Source organism: Solea senegalensis, linkage group LG14 (assembly GCF_019176455.1).
Source record: "Solea senegalensis isolate Sse05_10M linkage group LG14, IFAPA_SoseM_1, whole genome shotgun sequence".
NCBI lineage: Eukaryota > Metazoa > Chordata > Actinopteri > Pleuronectiformes > Soleidae > Solea > Solea senegalensis.
In genome coordinates, this window is record NC_058034.1 from 20982219 (window position 1) to 21000748 (window position 18530).

The 18530-nt window shown below is 44.0% G+C and overlaps 3 protein-coding genes and 1 pseudogene across 3 annotated transcripts; 2 read left to right on the forward strand and 2 right to left on the reverse strand.

Moving 5' to 3' along the window:
* The first annotated feature begins 218 nt into the window (after positions 1-218).
* Positions 219-7850, forward strand: LOC122781034 (cilia- and flagella-associated protein 46-like). Its single transcript, XM_044044528.1, has one exon. The coding sequence runs from the start codon at positions 219-221 to the stop codon at positions 7848-7850; it is 7632 nt and encodes a 2543-aa protein (XP_043900463.1).
* Positions 6822-10534, reverse strand: LOC122781277 (sperm acrosome membrane-associated protein 6). The gene has a single exon (XM_044044902.1). It carries the CDS (start codon positions 9552-9554, stop codon positions 8469-8471), a length of 1086 nt encoding a protein of 361 aa, XP_043900837.1. The 5' UTR covers positions 9555-10534; the 3' UTR covers positions 6822-8468.
* On the forward strand, positions 9898-11077 carry LOC122781035 (annotated as a pseudogene).
* Positions 11078-11197: 120 nt separating this feature from the next.
* LOC122780744 (intraflagellar transport protein 56-like) lies at positions 11198-14482 on the reverse strand. The gene is made up of 2 exons (XM_044043964.1): positions 14444-14482; positions 11198-14294 (listed from the first exon to the last, which is right to left on the reverse strand). The coding sequence occupies exon 2, from the start codon at positions 13204-13206 to the stop codon at positions 11542-11544; it is 1665 nt and encodes a 554-aa protein (XP_043899899.1). The 5' UTR covers positions 13207-14294; positions 14444-14482; the 3' UTR covers positions 11198-11541.
* Positions 14483-18530: the final 4048 nt, after the last annotated feature.

The following is an 18530-nucleotide window of genomic DNA, read 5'->3' on the forward strand; positions in this document are numbered from 1 at the left end:
CAGCAGTTCGCAACAGTAATGTTGCATTTAATCGGTTGCTTATTCTTCTCCACCTCTTCCATGCTTCCTTATTCCTTTGATCTAATCTAATTTTCAGTAGCCTATGAGTTACCTTGGAAAATGTGGAAGGGAATCCCTTGAAAGATCAAAGGCAGCAGAGTTGGTCTATTGGCTATAACGGGGAGGAATATACGATGGCTAATTAACTTTTACCAGATATGGAGAATGATATTCGACATTTTCTAACCAAGGCAACAGAGCAAGAAGACTGTGAAGCTCTGCAGTCAGCCTATGATTTAATCAAGAATTTGGCACCACACATTGTCCCAGAGCTGTATGTTCTGTGTGCAGAAGCAGCTCTAGAGCTGCATTGTTTGGAGATTAGCACACTATGTCTCGATAAATACTTTGAGGGAAATCCACAGGCAAATCAAATTTTATGTCGAGCCTACCTCTGCCAGGGCCGTCTGAAGTCTCCGCCAGCCTATGGGACTGTTAAAGCTTTTGAGGAGGCTATAAAATATTTCCTTCAAGCGATTGAAATTGCGAAGAATGAGCCAAGATGTCACTTCCTGGTGTTCAATGCCTCAGTGCTATATTTCCATATGGTTCACCCTCTCCTGCTGCCAGGGCGCTGCTTCCACCTGGTTCCCTCCCTTGGAAAGGTAGTGCAAGCTCTGGAACAGGTTGCAAACAAGGACCACAGTTGGAGGGCAGAACTTACATTGCACCTGATAACATGTCTTGTTGACTCAGGAAGAAAGAGGGAAGCTGCAGAGATCGCCAAAGATATAGAAGAATTTATCAAGGCACACACCCCGCATCTTTTTTCAAGACTCTTTAAGTTGCAAGTACAACACAGTCTGACAGACAGCTTTACCATCAATAGAACAATCAAGCAGGACACCGCCTCAGCAGTCATTTACAAAATACAGGAATTAAAGACACTGGAAAAAGAGAGTAACCTAACAAAACATGATTCTGCCAAACTTGAGGAAATTTTTTCTCTCTTGGTGGGTGGTACCAAAACATCCACTGTGCCAGTGATCCGTAATGCATTGCCCATCCAACCAGCTGACAGAGTTGCCTTCCTCCTGGAGTTGGCTTTGCTGTCCTTGCAAGCAAAGTATCAGAATGTAGCTGCCAACTGTTTGAAAGAGCTAAAGTTGGTAGAAGAAGTTAGCATTGTCCAATCCATATTAATGAAATGTGTCAAAGCTGAATTACACCTCCTGAAGAAAGAGGCAAATATAAATGACTATTCCAAAGCCAGCGTGGAGCACCGGCTGAAGGATATTGGCAAACTAGATCAGTTGTTGCAGAGTGCAGTGAGAGAGAGAGACCCTCAGGCTGTTCAGGCAGTGTGTGCTACACAGTGGAAGTTTTGCTTGCCCCTCTTGCAGTACACCCTTAGGAAATACATCAAAACACCCCTGCTCAGAGTGGCACAAGAATTGGAAGACATCCAAAGTATATTGTTGGAGATGCGATGTCAAATCCACTCAGAGCTAGCTAAGATCACAGAGGAGGAAGGGTGCCTTGAGGCCTCTTTGACTCACCTTCAGAAAGCCATTCTGTTGGATGATGGGACACGACATGAACAACTGTCATCAGCGTTACATCTCCTGCAGGTCAGAAGGACCCCTTTCCAAGCACTATCCCAAAATAAAGATAAAGCTGCTATGCTTCTGCAGCAGACAAGGGGCAAGCAACCTCATAACTCAGACATTCGTCCCACCCTGGTTGCTGTTGGTCTCCATTTGGGTCAGGATGATTTTCAGATGGTGCTGGATGGAGACAATATCTCCAAAATTCCTGTAGACATTCGTGGATCTGGACCAGTGGCTCAGCTCTCTGCTAGGGCTCAACAACACTCTGCATCTTTACAGAGACTGGACAGTCACCTAGCCAAACAAGCCAGAGGCGCTGACCGCAAAGAGAGGATGAAGTTGTGGGCAAGTCTGGCAAAGACCGCCAGGAAACATGAAGTTTGGGATGTGTGCCGAGGTGCTTGTCGATTCTGCTTATTTTATGATAAGAGATGGAAGATTTCCAAGGCTCAGGACAAAAGCTGTGAAGAATGTCTTAATGATTGTAATAACAGGTCTGTTACAGATTGCTTGCGCATTTTAGCTGAAACCTACTTCATTAGTGCTGAAGCCACTATCCAAAAGCTATTAACTGAAGGGGTGCAGCTGTACAGCCCTGCAGTCCTGCCACAAAAGCCAGGGGGTGCGTCTAAGAAGAACCCACACTGGGTAATATACTCAAACTGGGTCCAGGATCTGTCTGAACATGCCACCTCTAACTTCTTGCGGGCAGCAGAGCTGGGAATGGAAATCATGGAGCCATGGGTGGTTACAAATGCAGCCATTTACCTCTGGAACTACAGCAGCAACTTACTTGTGGCTGGAGAATATCAACATCTGCTTCCTTCCTTTCAGAGTCTATTGGAGATGCTTCAAAAGCTGGAGTCCCCGGGGAATTGTGCCCTGGTTGTTCTGTTATGTAACGCTGTAGCCCAGGGGTTGATGAAGTCTGTTCGTGGACCAGAGGGTGACGAGCCAAACTTGCCAGTTAATGAGGGCAAAAGCAGTTCAGTGAAAAGAATGAAGAATACTGCTGCTCTTCAGGATATCTATAGAGCATTGGAGCTGTGTGACTATGCCCTTCAATTACCCAATTGCAACATGCCAGGGGAGATGGTTTCTATCGCAGCAAAGAAGCAGTTGGTGGCTACATGGGTACAGATCAAGATGTTGTTGCAACAGCAGATAGACTTAAAAAACTATTTCAAAGATGAGCGTATGAATGAGGAAATATTGATGAGAGTCCTTGTTGCAGTGGAAATGCACCAATGCAATAGGACCCCAAGACAAATGGAGTTCTCTGCTCCTAGTCTCACCGCACTGGTAACCATGGCATCAGATTGCAGCTGGACGGATGCTGTAGTAGAGCTGCACGTATGGTGCCAGTTGGCCTCATTCTGTTACTCTGCCAAGGACCACAGCTTGGTGCTGTGCTGCACTGAGAGTGCACTGCAGCTAGAAGAAATGGCAGAAAAACAAATCAACACTTTGCCCTGTGTTTTGTATGACATGATTGCCGTAAATGAGATGCTCAGCAGTGCAGCTTGTTCAAGGGGATTAAGCTTAGTCCATGAGTCCAAAGGTGATCTACAGACTTACAGAGAGGCTATGAAGTTTATTTTATCCAGCGTCAGCTATGCAGAAAAGGCTAACAATCCAGATTTGTGTCTCACAGCTGCCAGACATTACTGGAACACTTGTTTACCCTTGATACAGACTCCTGAGGAAAGATGGAGACTCAAAGATGATCTGGAAAAGATACTTACTGCTCTGTTCCATACCACCAAACATGAAGAAAAAGAGATCAAAGAGAAAGAATCACTTATCCTGACGGGCCTGTATTTTGGAAGTTCAAAACAGGAAGTAAGAAATGAAGAGGGCCTAACCCTGAGAGCAGCCATTTATAGTTCGTTGCTTCAGATCTACATAGATGAATCTGACAGGACAAGTGCTCTGCAGCTGCTGGACAAGGCTATTAACAACATCCCCTCCACCAGACAAGCACTGTCTCTGCTCAAACATTGCATAAAAGTTAAAGCACAACTGGGAGAAAGTGTCCTGACGGACATGCAAAGGGTCCGGGATGACGAGCAATGCAGTTCACTTATGTGGCATCAGCTGGCACTGTGTGCTACCAATATGAGCCACAAGGTTACCTACTACCAGAAATCAATCTCATCTCTGTTCAGCATTGAGACCCAGTGGCAGAAGGTTGACCTCATCCTGGAGTTTGGACAGTGGCTGTATTTTCACAACTTTCCAGAAGCCAGTGCCCAACACCAAGTTCAATGGGCCATCGACATCCTGCTACACCTGGATCCTGAACCTGAACCGGATCCTGAACAAAATCCTGAACAAAATCCTGAACAAGAGTCTACACAGAGCAGTTTGAGTATACAGGACATTTCCTTGGTGGGAGCCCAGAGCTTGTTGTTCAGGCAAAATATGTCGAGTCTGGATGAAGTGCGTCACCTGGATGGCTTAGTAAGAGCACACACTCTGCTTGCTGTCATGGCTGGCAGGACTTCACCTGAGCACCAGCTTAACCTGGTCATAGCCTACACTTTTGTACTTCAAATATGGCAGGTTTCATTGGAGGCTGCTTCTATGCTGCTCCAGCCTCGCCCCCCCCCAACGGCACTCAAAAAGAAGAAAAAAAATGTAAAAGGGAAAACCCCACAACATAAAAAAGCTAAACCTGTTATTATGTCACCTCCTTCCTGCCCGGAGGACTGGGCAAAGTACATCTGTCCTGATGAAGTCAGAGACATTTTCAAAGGCAACAGTAACCCCCAGTGTATTAATACACATAGCATTACAAACCAAACTCAAAGCATATTTTATCTGAATGTGCTGGAAAAAGAGCTGAACTCAATCTCCCTTGATCACCTGACTTTGCCTGTACTGCATCTGGCTGAACTCATTGCCCATGACCTAACTGACAAGAGAAGCCTGTCTGATCTCTATCGACTCAAAATCCTCTGGACCTGTTATGAGCTGGGCTTGGAAACACATTCACAATATCAAATAATTCTCCAGGATTTGTGTGAAACCAAGGATGAAGAACAGATAACGTGTCACACAGCGATTGCTCGTTCAAATAATAGGAGAGACCCTCACAAACCTTGTAATCAGAAAGCTGAGAGGGATGACGATGCCTGGCCTGGACAACAAAATATGAATGTGTTTGCTCAGGATATCTGGCTGGACAAAGCTGAGGTTTGCCTCAGCATGGGGCTCTATCAACCAGCACGACAGCTCCTGGCAGAGGCTCACTTAGTGGCAAGAGAGCTTGGGAATCCGAAAGCACTGGCAAGAAGTTTACTCAGTCTGGCCACTCTGGCTTGTGAAGAACAGAAGCCTGCCCAAGCCCTGACACTTCTGGACAAAACTCAAGACCTCAGTGGTGATGAAGAGTTCTGGTACCAGTTTACACTCATCAAGGTAAAAGCTTTAGTAGGCCAGAGACACCAAGATGCACAAACAAAAATTGATCATGTCATAAAGCAGGGCTGTGGGGCTCTAAAGCTGGTCATGGAGCAGCAGATAAATAGAGCCCCAGAGATCACATTCTTGATCACTTCATTAGAGATGAGAGGTGCCAAGGAATGTATAAGTACCCTTGACAGTGAACCTGGAATGACACTCTGCTACAAGAATGTCCAGAGGGTTATGGCTGCCTGCAGTACACTAAGAGAGTGTGTCAGTAGTTTCACAAAACTCAACCATAGACAACAGGCAGCAGAGGCAAGTGCAGAGAGCGCACATGGTATGAGACTTTTAGCCAACCGTGCAATCACAAAAGAGGAGAAGCAGCGTTTCCTGCTTGCTGGCCTCTCCCAATTGCAGCAGGCTGTTGTACTGCAGGAGCATGTGGTGCTGAATGCTCGGAGCCTGCTCCCCCAACAAAAGACTTGTGAATTTTCACTGACGGCTATGTGGAGGCTGATGCACCTGCGACTAGCTCTGGCAGATTTTTCTCTGGCCATGCTGGAGGAGCAGTGTGCTGAAGAGACACACCAAGCTCTGTCCCGTCAGAGGAAAACCTCAACTGAGATTATACTGGAGGAGTTTCTAAGCAGCACACTTGAGCCAAACCCAATAGAGCAGGAATGGATGAATGTTAGCAGTACTTTGGGGCAGGTGGCTCTATGCCAGCTCGGTGCCGTCAGTTCTTGCTCTTTGAACAACATGGAGACCCAAGCTCGCTGCCTTAGTCTCATGGGGAAGTACTTGAGACTGCAGGCTATGCAGATGGACCCTATTTATGTGAGCGATCTCTGGGACAAACGCAAGCAGCGTGAGGCCTTATCTGACCATGAAACCACTTCTGTACAGTCTGAGAATTCAGAGAATGGGAAAGGCAAAGACTCAAATCCAAAAGACCCAAAGACAACTGTCAAAAGTACTGAGCTGAAGCAGAGAAGGCATAAAACCAAGCAGCTATTGGCACAAGCTACTAAGGCCCTCAGTGAAGCCGTCAGCTTGTTTCTCCAACACAACCCGTCATCCTCCATGCTGGCTGATGCTTCTATCAACATATTGGGTTGTCTTGGCCAAATGGAACCTGCAATGGCAGGTCAGTATCTTGCCCTCTTTCAGAGCTGCTGCACTGTGTCACTGACAAATGAAGTCCTGCGTTCTGCATGTGTTGACACCAACGTGTCCCAACTCTCAGCACTATACAGTCTACACAAGAACCTGCTCCACTATCAAGGGAAGAGGCCCAGCAGCATGCTGAAGGGGTTGGAGGACTCCCTTAACCACCTCTCCAAGGCCTTCAGCCAGCTGACCATTAATCCCAACCACTTCAATATCCTTAAAGAGCTCCCATCCAACCTGAAAATCCTGCTGCTTCAGCACTCTGAAGATGGATCAGAACTTTATGGAGCCTTCTATGAGATGAGCAAAACTTCAGAAAATAAAGCAAAGACTAATGGTGTTCCAGATACTCTGACATGCTCTAATTTGGCCAAGGTTCCAGTCTGTCCACAGGATCTGCTGACACTGAGGGAGCAGATTCAAACATTTGGTCAGGATACTAGATGTTCCCTCATTAAGGAAGTCTGTTTGCACTGTACAAAGGGCAACCTGGAGGCCTTTGAGAAGCATCAGAAATCTGCTACAGATAAAAGGTTAACACCTCATTTCTGCAAAATTGTACAGGATATGGAAGACTATTTGAAACCGCTGCTTGCGCAGTTTAACTTCTCTTGCTTAAGACCCCAAGTGGAAATAGAACCACCTATTGAAACGACAAAATCCAAAGATAAGAAAAAGAAGCAAAACTTGCCTAAACCAATCCCAGACCCAGGTGAATATGTGGTGTTGCTAGCAGACAGGAAGTTGCTGGATTTGCCACTGGAATCCTTACCTTTTCTGCTGGAGGAAGGCGTGATCTCTGTGTCACGAGACCTTTCCCTCCAGCTTCTTCACAGTAGATTGAACAAAGTGAAACCAGAGAGTGATCAATGTGACAATGAAAAAAAGAGCAAAAGTGGCAAGAAAAGTAAGTTGAAGAAAAAAGAAAAACAAAACCAAAGTAGCAAAGCGATACCGGACTTACCCTCAAACACCTTCTCAGTTGACTTTCGAAATGTAAAATATATTGCTGATTCTTACAATGGCGGCAACTTTGAGACTAGTTTGACTACGAAGATGATGGAGATTATGGACACCTACAGTAAGGTTTCCAAACTTCAGAAGGACGACTTCATGGGCAGTCTGTCTGAGTTGGAGCGCCTACTATGCAGATGCAGTGCCTTTATTTACCTTGGGAGGGAGCACTTCATGGCTAACATCTCACCTGGAAAACTAGCAGCCCTCCAACTGTCAAAGTGCCGCATGGCTCTCCTCTTTGAGCAAGTTCACAACGATGCCAGCAGTCTCCAGCAGTCAGTCCATGACACGCACACTAGCGCTGGACAGTTTCCCCAGTTAAAAACCCAGGAGACTGCTCTGCTATTGAGTTTGTGTGGTGTTGGTGGTATTGTTGTTAATCAGTGGCAGAGTAGCTTTCAACAGACAGCAAACAATATGGTAACTTTACTAGAAAACCTGGTGAGAGTCAGACAAACCTGTGGTCAGACCATCCATGCCTTGAGAAGGAATGGTTCAAAGATGATGCATAAGGCTACAGGGTCACATGATCCAGTACGCCTCACTGATTCAAAGAAAGTTGATGCTCCCAACAAAATCCCTCTCAAACCATCGTCCTTCAACTGTGTACTTTATGGACTCCCTTACTTAACTTTTACATAATATACCATTTCATTCTTGTATTTCACACTTCGAGATGATGACAGGAGTCGTGGGCAAGCTTTGAAAATATCATTGTATGCAAATATTGTAACATTTTACTGTGCAATACTATAATGTACAGCAGATGTATGGTCCAATAACTCCATGTCATAAATCACATTTTTTCTTTATATTATTGCAAATTATGTCTTGAGATGTACCTTTTGGAGATGAACTGATTTATTTTTTGTTTCATTTCATAAGTGCAACATTTTCTTGTACAACCTGACATACTAAACCATTGAAAGCCATTTTAGATGTTGTGTGGGTGAAGACATTTCTTGAAACAATGACGTGCTTAACCCTTCTATTAACAATGTGGCATGCATACTACTCATCTCACAGACGATCTGTCCAGGGTCTGACCCTGCCTTTTGCCCTATGTCAGCTGAGGTTGGCACAGCACCCCACACAACCCTCATGTGGCGGATAAATAAATACAAATACAGGCAAACATTGTAAAAGTACAGTAAAGTTGTTGCTTTGTGGATAAGTCCAGAGTATAAATCTACCTCAACTCTCGGTTAACTAAGAACGACGCTCACACTATATGTATAATTACTTTACTACTATATTTCTCTACGTGTAGCTGTTTAACTGTCCAGATCCTAAATCGTCTCCATCATTTTCAGAAAGATTAGTTTTCTCTGGTAACGACCAATACAAAGCCCCGAGGGTGAGGAAGAGCAGGAGCAGCAAAGAAGTTAAACAGGCTATAAGAAGCAGCAGTGGAGGGAGAAAGACGTGGGGAGGATCATCATCAGCTGCAGTGCTGCCGAGTAACCTCCCTCCTGGAAGCAGAGACAGGTCGAATATGTCCTGCAGCTTTTCATAACCTCTTGTATTGTGAGAGGTCACTGTAAGATAGAAGTATAGTCTCACGATGGACCGCTGGTCTGAGAAGATCTCACACATGTAGGTGCCCTGATGCTGTGGGCTGGCTGAAGGGATATAATAAAGCTTGTCCACCCCAACAGTCACTACTTCAAACTGATTCATCTGCCGCGTTTCCACCTCTTCTGCGAACCTCCACATTATCTTGATGTTGTCTGGCAAGCGAAATTGCACGTCGCACCACATTCGACTCCTGTTATTCTCCGTGACGTTGATTCTTCGAACTGGACAGTCGAGAGGGAGCTCACAGGAGACGTACCTGCAGGTATCACAGTTGTACACGGCACCTGCACTCTGGAAACCACATGGAGGGACACATCCAGAGGCTCGAGGCAGTCTGGACGCAGCTGCGATGAAATTGTCTGCTGCTGTCTGAAGCCTCCCCTCATACATCGCCGGGACTACATTTTCCATTAGGCCAAATTCAGCTTCCAAGGGCCGAATTTCTGCATGCAAAATATCATTCAGCTGCTTATCATATCCACGACCTACTCTGCCAGCCGCAATCACACTGTTGTTATTGTTGAATATACGGTTCAACATCCTCATGCAGGTATCTATAACCATGTGTGACCTGGTGTGTTCAAAACACAGACGAACACTGTCTCTTGCCTCAAAAAAGCACTGATAGCAGCTCTGAGAGGAGCTGAACAGCAAGCTAGCGCACACAAGCCACAGAGCAGATTTTACAATGCAGGAATTCATCTGGAGCTGCATTGAGGAGGAACTTGTGTGGAACTGCGATAAAAATTTAGGCTCTTTTCCGTTCATCAGTGTTTTGCTGTGACAACACTGGGTGTCAAATGACTTTTACATTTGATTTTACACTAGTAGTGCAAATTTGTGCCAACCAGACATCCTCTTCTTCCAGTAAGTTCCAGTCAGCTGTAGACTAAGGTCTCTCCACTAAGATATGAAAGCAAAAGCAGAAATGTTGCTCTCCCTTCATGTCACAACATGAAAGTACTGAACAAAAAACAACTTCCATACACAACTGACCAACTTTGATCTGTGTTTTTGGTCTTTTATGTATTTCTGTAAGATTATTGCTGCAGATTGAGGAAAATACAAACACCAGTCGGTCGGGTTCACAACCCATGCTAACTTAAATAATATGGACTCGTCTGTGATCTCTCCGGGGGAAGCAGAGGGAATCGTTCAAAGTCTGGAAACCTACAAGGTGGTTCAGACAGCATGAGCTACTTGAGAAGCTTCACATGCAGGCAGTACTAAATGCCTCCGCCATGCATGATGAGGTTATCAAGGAGCTCCTGGTGTTGTATAGAAAGATTCCTCTTCTGGTCCGTGAGATGATCCTCATTGAAGTGTGGAAGCACAAAGTGTTTCCAATCTTATGTCAACTGCAGGACTTCAAACCCAGGAGCACATTTCATCTTTACATGGTGATCCACCATTAGGCAACGATTATAAACCTACTTGAGACGATAATGTTTCATAAGGATTTGTGTGAGGCTGCTGATGACTCCGTTCTCGCCTTGGTGGATTACTGCCACCGCAAACTCAGCTCATGGCCAACACTTCCAGACAGGGAAACCACATTTATCCTCTGTAGAGGAGTTACAAATTCACAGCAATACAGTGGAGTTTGAGATCTCCCTGAAGGCAGTGTCTGTGCTGTGCTAAATCACGTGTACTGGTTCAACTGATCGTCTGCTGCCCATGGAGCCGCTGCAGAGATTAAGTACATTAACAGCAAATGGCAGAAGAGTCCCGTTGAGGACCATTTCAAGATGACAAAGCTGGATGGACAGGTCTGGATTTCCCTTTACAATCTGCTATTAAGAGAAGATTGCCAAAGGAAATATGACTTGAACAGTTTCAGCAAGAACCAGCTTCTAAAGCTCCGGGGTTTCTTTACGGAGGTGCTGGTTGATCAGCTGCCAAACCTGGTGGAACTGCATCGTTTCCTGGCTCATCTCTCAGTTACTGGCCCCGCTCCTCCGAAAAAGGGGCTCATTTTGGAGCAGATTCCAGAAATGTGGAACCACATTGTGAGTGAGAATTCTGGGAAGTGGAAAGCGATTGCAAAAGAAACACTCAACCCATCTGACAATGACCTGAGACTACATGCACAGAGGCTGAACCAAACGTACAACTGTGATTCAATGGAGGTATTGCTCCCTGAGAAACCCAAGTGTGGGTCCTGTGGGAAAGAGGCTTCAAAGAGATGCTCTAGATGTCAGGGAGAGTGTCAGGTAAAGATCTGGCCTGAACACAGGGAACAGTGTCGGATCATGGCGGACGTCAGAGTGAGAGGACCCAGACACACCTGAACATCAATCACTAAGGGAGAGACTTCTCGAAAGGACTGCTAGTAGATGCAATATGGGACTCCTGAACAGACCTGCAAGGAGACACAACCACATTTAAATTCTTTAATATCATAACCAATGTTAGTTACAGCTGAAAAGGTTAAGGCCCCATGACAGAAATGTTGCTTTCTTTTTGATTTGTAATAAAATACTCAAATGTGTCAGGGTGTATTTGCACCAGCAGCAAATGCAATTCCTTTGATAATAGCAATAATAAAAAAAATATTAGTTTCTTATATTTATGTTGTAGTTGCCAATTTTAAATGGATCAATGCTGGATCATGTCCAGGCCAGTAGGAGGAGAAAGAGGAGCGTTTGTAGCCCAACCAACGCCTTTGCCCACAAACTAATTTCAACCTGTCAAACAACATTGAGTTGTCTAACGACTTTATGTAGGCCTATAGTGCGGTGAATAATGACGACCTTTATGAGAGGATGACTCCATTGTCTTTGGCCCACTTCCTCAAAGTTCGGATGATGTATTCAACCTGTGGGTTGCCAGAGTTTTGCAGCAGGTGGACCACCTCCTTTAGTGTCTCCTTAGGCTCCTTATTTGCCAGGATGAGCTGGAAGACGCCAACACAAGCCCCTCTTTTTCCCTCATAGTAGTTAGATTCTGGTTGTAGCTTCTCAAGTGCATCAAATGCCTTGGCTGCATAGTAGAACTGGCCCATCGTGTAGCAGTCACTGGCGATGAGCTTCAGGAAACTAAAGGAATAAGAGGAGGTGCGCATCTTCAGGTAAAGCTCCCAGGCAAGCTGGCCCTTCTGGTTCATGATGTAGCATCGTGCCAGCCAGCTGAGGTAAATGTAGTCATTCTTGATCTTGTCACTTTGAACAAGCTGAAAAATGACCTCAGCTTCTTTGTAGTAGCCAAGGGCTGCTTTAGCCTGTGCATAGTTAAAGTTAAAGGTATCATCATAATAAAGGTACCTCTTGATTGAGTTAAGATAGACGAGCACATCTTCAAATTGTCTCAAGAGGAAAAAGCAGGATGCTAAGCACTGTCTGCCAGGAACAGTGTCACATTCGGTGACCAAGCCTCCGACCAGCTGAAAGAACTGCTGTGCGATTTTCAAGTGATCCCTTGATCCAATTTCTCGTCCCCATGTGACATTCACCACTCCCTTCAAAGTGTACTCCTGAGGTGTGGTGGGGACCAAATCTTTGATGAGGTTGTAAGCTTCTTGGGAATTATCTTGTCTGAGATGGTAGATGACCAGGTTGAGTCTGGCCTCGGGGATCACATTGATCAATGGTGGCAACATCTGCAATGCCCCCGCCCCACCACAAAACACCACCAGGTTGTGTTGGATAAGCTCCTTAGCAAACTGAAAGGAGCAGGAGGATGAATTGATCAGGTTCTTCAACTCAGCCTCTGCTGCCCTACTTTTGTCAAGCCTGAAGTGGTTGCAGGCCTTGAGGTTAATAGCAATGGTGGAGTCAGGGATGCTCTGCAAGTACATATTTAAGACTTCCAGGGACCTTTCATAGTAGCCCAGCCTGTAGTAGCACAAAGCCACGTACATGTTCAGGGCTGGGAAATCTCCATTCTGCAGTGCAAGCTGTCTATAGATATCTATAGCTTCATTGTAGTGGGAATGCATGTAGTTAATGGATGCCAGGCTTAGATTGTCCTCTATAGTATCCTTCAGGTTCTTGTGAAATTCCATCAGGTTTTTCTCAGCGTTAAACTTGTGAGCCAAGTGGAGGAGGAGCCTGTTTTGGAGGGGGGACACTGGAGCCTTACACGCAGCTTCCTCCGCCTCTTTATAGAGCCCAAGAAAAAAGAGGGAACAGGCTAAATAGGCCCACACCTCGGCAGGACATTCAGGGTCTCTGGTCAGAGACTGGTATTCCTCCATAGCTCTTTTGAAATCACCTAAGTGGAAGGCACAGTAGCCAATCCAGAGGTCGGCATGCTTCACATTCTCTCCAATACTTCTCTGAAACTCCAACAGTGTCAGGGCCCCAAGGAAGTCCCTCTGTTGCAAGTAATCCTCCAAGTGGGGCACTTTTGTTTGGTTTTTCTTCTGGATGCTTCTCACCGTTTCCCCTCCAAAAAGTGGTTTCACACCAAAGTGGATCATATTCAGTCTTGAAAAGATGACTGATCTATTACATGACTTAATAATGCATAACGAGTGACACAAAAACAACCTTAAATGAATAAGCAGGTTGTTTCATTGTTAGAAGACTAGATATTAAGGACATGAAAGGAAATTAACCAGTCTGCTACAAGTTAAAGTTGCTTGCCACTGTCCTTTGATGTTCGTTTGAAGGATGTCCCCAACAACCCAAGACATACAGCGTGCTAACTGCAAGTTGTACAATGTATAATGATGACCCAGGATGTGAGCTTTGGCATCTTCTGTGCATCCCTGGTGGTTCTGCTGATGGTCCTGATAGCTGTGATACTTCTTTGCTGGATGTTTCGACACAAACAAAACACAAACATCACAGAGCTTCAAGTCTCAGGAGGACAACCCACCTGTGTGCTGAAAATCAAAACAAAGCCAGACCATGCCAATAAGCTGCTGGAACAACTGTTGGACCGAGTCTTTGTCCCGATGGATCCCAGACCTGAACCTGTTGGAGAACCTGTAGCAGAACCTGTAGCAGAACCTGAAGCAGAACCTGGGGAGGAACAGGAATTAGATTTAGGAAATGTTACTTGTACACCCTCTCCCACTGCTGATCAGGGTGAAACCAACTTCTGCACCCCAGTAGTAGAAAAATCTTGGTTTGCTCCTCTGTTCTCTCTGGGTGCCACCTGCAGTGAGGACAAATCAGGAGACACAAATAAATTAACAGCACCTGGACTAAGTTGTGAAAGGCAGAGCCCAACCTGATCAAATTCCTCACTCAGATGATCCATGATTCCCAGCCCATAAAAGATCCATTTCTGGTGTGAGGCAGATGTACCGGTCTGTCTACTTTGCTCCAAGTGGGAAAGCTTAAGTTGCTGCACCAAAGCACTTGAAGAGGGGAGGTACACATGAAGGCATGACCAGGTCGTGAACACAGCAGTAGAATCCACCGATACAGGAATCAAGCAGGCGAAGAGACCATTGATTTTGACAGAGCAGGTGAGACCCTCAACAAGATCAAAGGCAGGAAAACTGGTCTCTTCAAGTATTAGCTGCTGATGCTGGACCTCGAGGAACAGCTCAAATTCCTGAAAGTACAACCGCAGACGACGAGTTAACAGAAACATGGCAACTCTCCTCTCCTTACACCACGTACCTCTTTACAAAACATACTTATCTATAGTATATATTAACTAAAGTGTGAGGAATGTTGCCATTTAAGGTAAGCTAGGCTTACCACAAGCAAGCCAAAGCATCAACATTCCATCTGGTGATCGCATAACTGTCAAAAAGATCACATGACAGACTTCAAACTTGGCAGGTGACCTACCCATCGGCAAATTTGTCCTCTGCAGGAACTTACCAAAGCAGGAAAAACAGGAAGTGACCAGCTAGACAAACAATGGAGGAGATCCAGTTGCAGAGTGGTGTTTTTCTGTCGGCCAATCAGTTGACTGTCATGGGTGGAACTGGTCTCGCTCCATTCTGACAGTGCCATTTTACTCTGGTACCACAAGGGAAGAGGGCCAAAGAACGGAACAGTTGAGGTGGGTTATTTTGGTTTCATTCTTAATGACAGCACTGTAAGAAACTGAACCGTTCCACCCGGTGGAAACGTGGCTTTGACTCAATGAGTACGGTCTTGGTGTTACTAGCTTAGGTCTGGTTAAAAAAAGAACTGTATCGGAGTGGCAGTGGTGGCAGTTGATTGCCTTTAGCTCTTCTCCAGCACCTTGGCTAGCTTTGTTAGGGATTGGTCCTCCTTGGTACCACAACCCGTCAACATCCAAGCGACAAATGTTAGCTCAAATACTTGATTATGACACTATTTTAATAAGTTCTGAGACGACACATGTGACACGACAGGACAAAACCTTAAATGACATAATTGCATCTTTAATAACTGGCTTGGATTGTCTTTAGCAAGTACGGCGTATAGAATGAATACAAACAAACAGCAGTGATGCAAATAGCTTTACTGAAACAAACTCATATGCTTTACAAAATGCTTGAATGATAATCTGGAATTCGAGTAATTTTGTCTTCGGGAGGATGAGTGTCGGACGGCTCGTCTCCTGCGTAGACGGGTAACATTTTAAAATAGACTACATGACATTTACACGCCACAGGCTTCTGTGAAGATACACACAGAACATGTTTTACAAAACGACTCCATAAAATAGAATAGAAAATCCCTCCCTGCACATGTACAACTCTGTTCATAGTTTATCAATCAACGAAATGTATAACCCACTCGACCGATGAAAGCAGGGTGTCGGACCTGCCTGTAACGTCACACCACAACCAGACTAAGGCCTGGTTCACTCCGGATGTGTGTGTGTGTCACTGCTGCGCTCCGTCATTTAATTTTTAAACCTTTAAAGCAGAACTTTGCAAGTCTCTACGGAGCTCCCCCTACAGTTTCGGAGTACATATTTGTATGACGCCACCGTAAACATCCATCTACCTCTTTATCCTCACTGTCCCGGGCCATGTGAGTTTGGTTTCAACCGAGCCGACGAACACATGGATCTGCCATGATGAACGTCTAAAATAACTCCTTGATCTACCTGGCCAAGGGGGCTTGTGTATGTGTTTACAATACAGTAGGGGGCAGTGGAGACAGCCCCCCAATCTCCCCTAAACAAGACATTTAACCATCACAATGACTCTGAAGCCGTTAAATTAGGGCAAAAAATCCTGCGTAGTTCTGCTTTAACAGTTGTTTCACTTCAGGGTCTAGGCTGAATCTGAATAGATATAAATATAAATGATTTGAGCAGCTCTATGTGAATTAAGTGAAAGCTGCAAGAAAACCCTATGTGGGTTAAAGTTATGGGCAGATTCTCTCCGTCCGTTGAGTAAACAAAATCTGCAATGACACACACGTGTAACTTCTCAAGCAAAGGACAACATGTCAAGGCTACATCTTCCTACTAACAAAAGTAATGGGGGGGGGGCTTTTGTAAGACATTTGTTTTATAAATGTACAATTAACATTCCAGAACAGATCTGTCACTAATTATCAATGGCAACACAACTATTCATACGTCCTCTAAAACTGGACTTAAATTTTACAAAAAAAAAAGTGCAATGCACAACTTTCAGTGGAGTGAAAAAAAAAAAAAACTAGTTTCACAAAGCGAGTCAAAAACCTGACTGAAATCTTTTTTTAAAGTCATCTCTATATCGTAGAAAAAATAGAACATACATCATCATCATCATCATCATCAAGCTCCACCTCTGCAGTATCACTGCAGAGCCAAGTCTTTCTTAAAGCACCTTTTTTTAAAATAAATAGTCTGGTTAACGTGCGTCAACGTGTGAACGCTATATATTCTGTTCTGCTCGACTAAATGTAAGAGGAATGCAGTCAATAGTTGGATATAAAGAGGGGAACACTGTGGGGGTTAAGTGGCTTTCTTCTCACTTAAAGAAATACTTCATCACCACGTTTGTATCCACGGACGTATAGAGGTTGTACAGAGATTCCTTTTAAGAACAAATGCAGCGACGGAATATTAAAAACTTGTCGGTAAAAAAATGTTTTCCAACCCTGAATTACTTGTACACTGTAAACTGGTTGTAAAATGTTGTCAATAAAAAAATGTTAAAAAGGTATGGGAAGGTTTGGGAACCCCTGGTCAAGCTGCTGTCACTGAAATCTGTCAGATCATTACAGGGTGGCCAAATTTAATGGATCACTAAATCTTTTTTTTAAAATTACTAACTACTTAGCTCTCTGCATTTCCAGCTCCTAAAATGTGAATGTTTTCTGGTTTCCTTGCTCCATAAAATCAAATCAACATTTTCTGACATTTGTTTTTAACCCAACGAGTGCTCGATCAATCGGAAAGAATTGGGATGTGTTTTTCCAACAATATCACAATCATTTTTAAAATAATCGCGAATCATAATTATATTTGATTTAATTTTGATTTTAAGACAGAGAAAGTGATGATTTCCTTAGCACGCATGTTAATCCTCCTCAGAAAACCTCCACAACTCGGCACTAGAACTGCAGCTAACAGTTATTTTCATAATCGATTCATCGTATGTAAAAATATGAACAATATTGAACGGAGTCCTATTTGGAGATCAGTTGAGTGGGAAACCCCAAACTTTCTCATGCCACTGTACATAATCCAGAATAATCTCAACTCTGTGGCCAATTCTGAGCTTCAAACTACAGCTCAGACAAAAGTTATATATACATATTTAAAAATGAGATGATTCTGCCTCACTGCTGTTTTTAGGATTATGAATCAACGCCATGTTTGACTGCTCGTTACTACTCAAGATGCATTTTATAGCAGCAGCTCTTGATCAGGTTGATATTTAAATGTTCATATGCTGCTTCTGGAAACATGGAACCACTTCAGACTCTTTTGTTTCCTGAATATGAAGTTATAAAAATACAAAAATGTATTAAACAAATATCCAGGAAACTCGTAAATAAAACTATCAGTAACGTCATTGTTTCACGAAAATGGCTGCTGTCTTTTGTTTTCATCAAGACTCTCCAGTACAAACTTTCTGCCACTGGTACAAACCTATTTAGGTGAAGTATTCCTTTAATGAAAAAGATCATATCAGTGCAATTATTTTATTAGTATTGTTGTCGAATAATTTGTCAAATTATTCCAACAGTTGTTTTGTTCCATGATGTTTTATTAAAATGTTCAGCGAGTAAATGAGTTACTATCATATGACTAGTTCTGTTTTTTTTGGTCTTTAACTATGTAACTTATACGGAAATGCTTTTCTCCCACTGTAATGATAATAATGTGGATCATAATAATGTTGAGAACAATAAGAAAAAAACGAAATATGGCTCTGGGTACAGGGCCATATCTCGGCAAAAAAAAGAGAAGTTTCGTAGAGAGGTTTCCGATACCAATACCAGAAGTGAAAATGCCCAACTGCACCAATAAACACCATGTCTTTAAAGTATATTACTTTAGCCTCAATAACATAAATGCAACACAACCAGAAATAACTTACCAACTGCTCTAAAGCTGCGTTCTCATCGTAGCTGGAGCTCAGATTTTCAACTCCTTCTTGTACCGTTAATATAACTTGTGTTGTATTTGTTTCACAGTAAATCAGTCGTGGTCCCAGTTCACCTCGCCTCACCGCGGCACGGCACGGCACGGCACAGGTTGGTTTTCCACTACAAAAATAGCACCTACTCAACATGGGCGGAGTCATAGCTGCACGGCTGCGTCAAACTGCGCTGACTTCGTTTCACTAGTGATTGCAAAGCAGCTGTTTTCAGTGTAACTGAATCATTAGAATCAGTTCATTAAAACTATTTGTTCAGT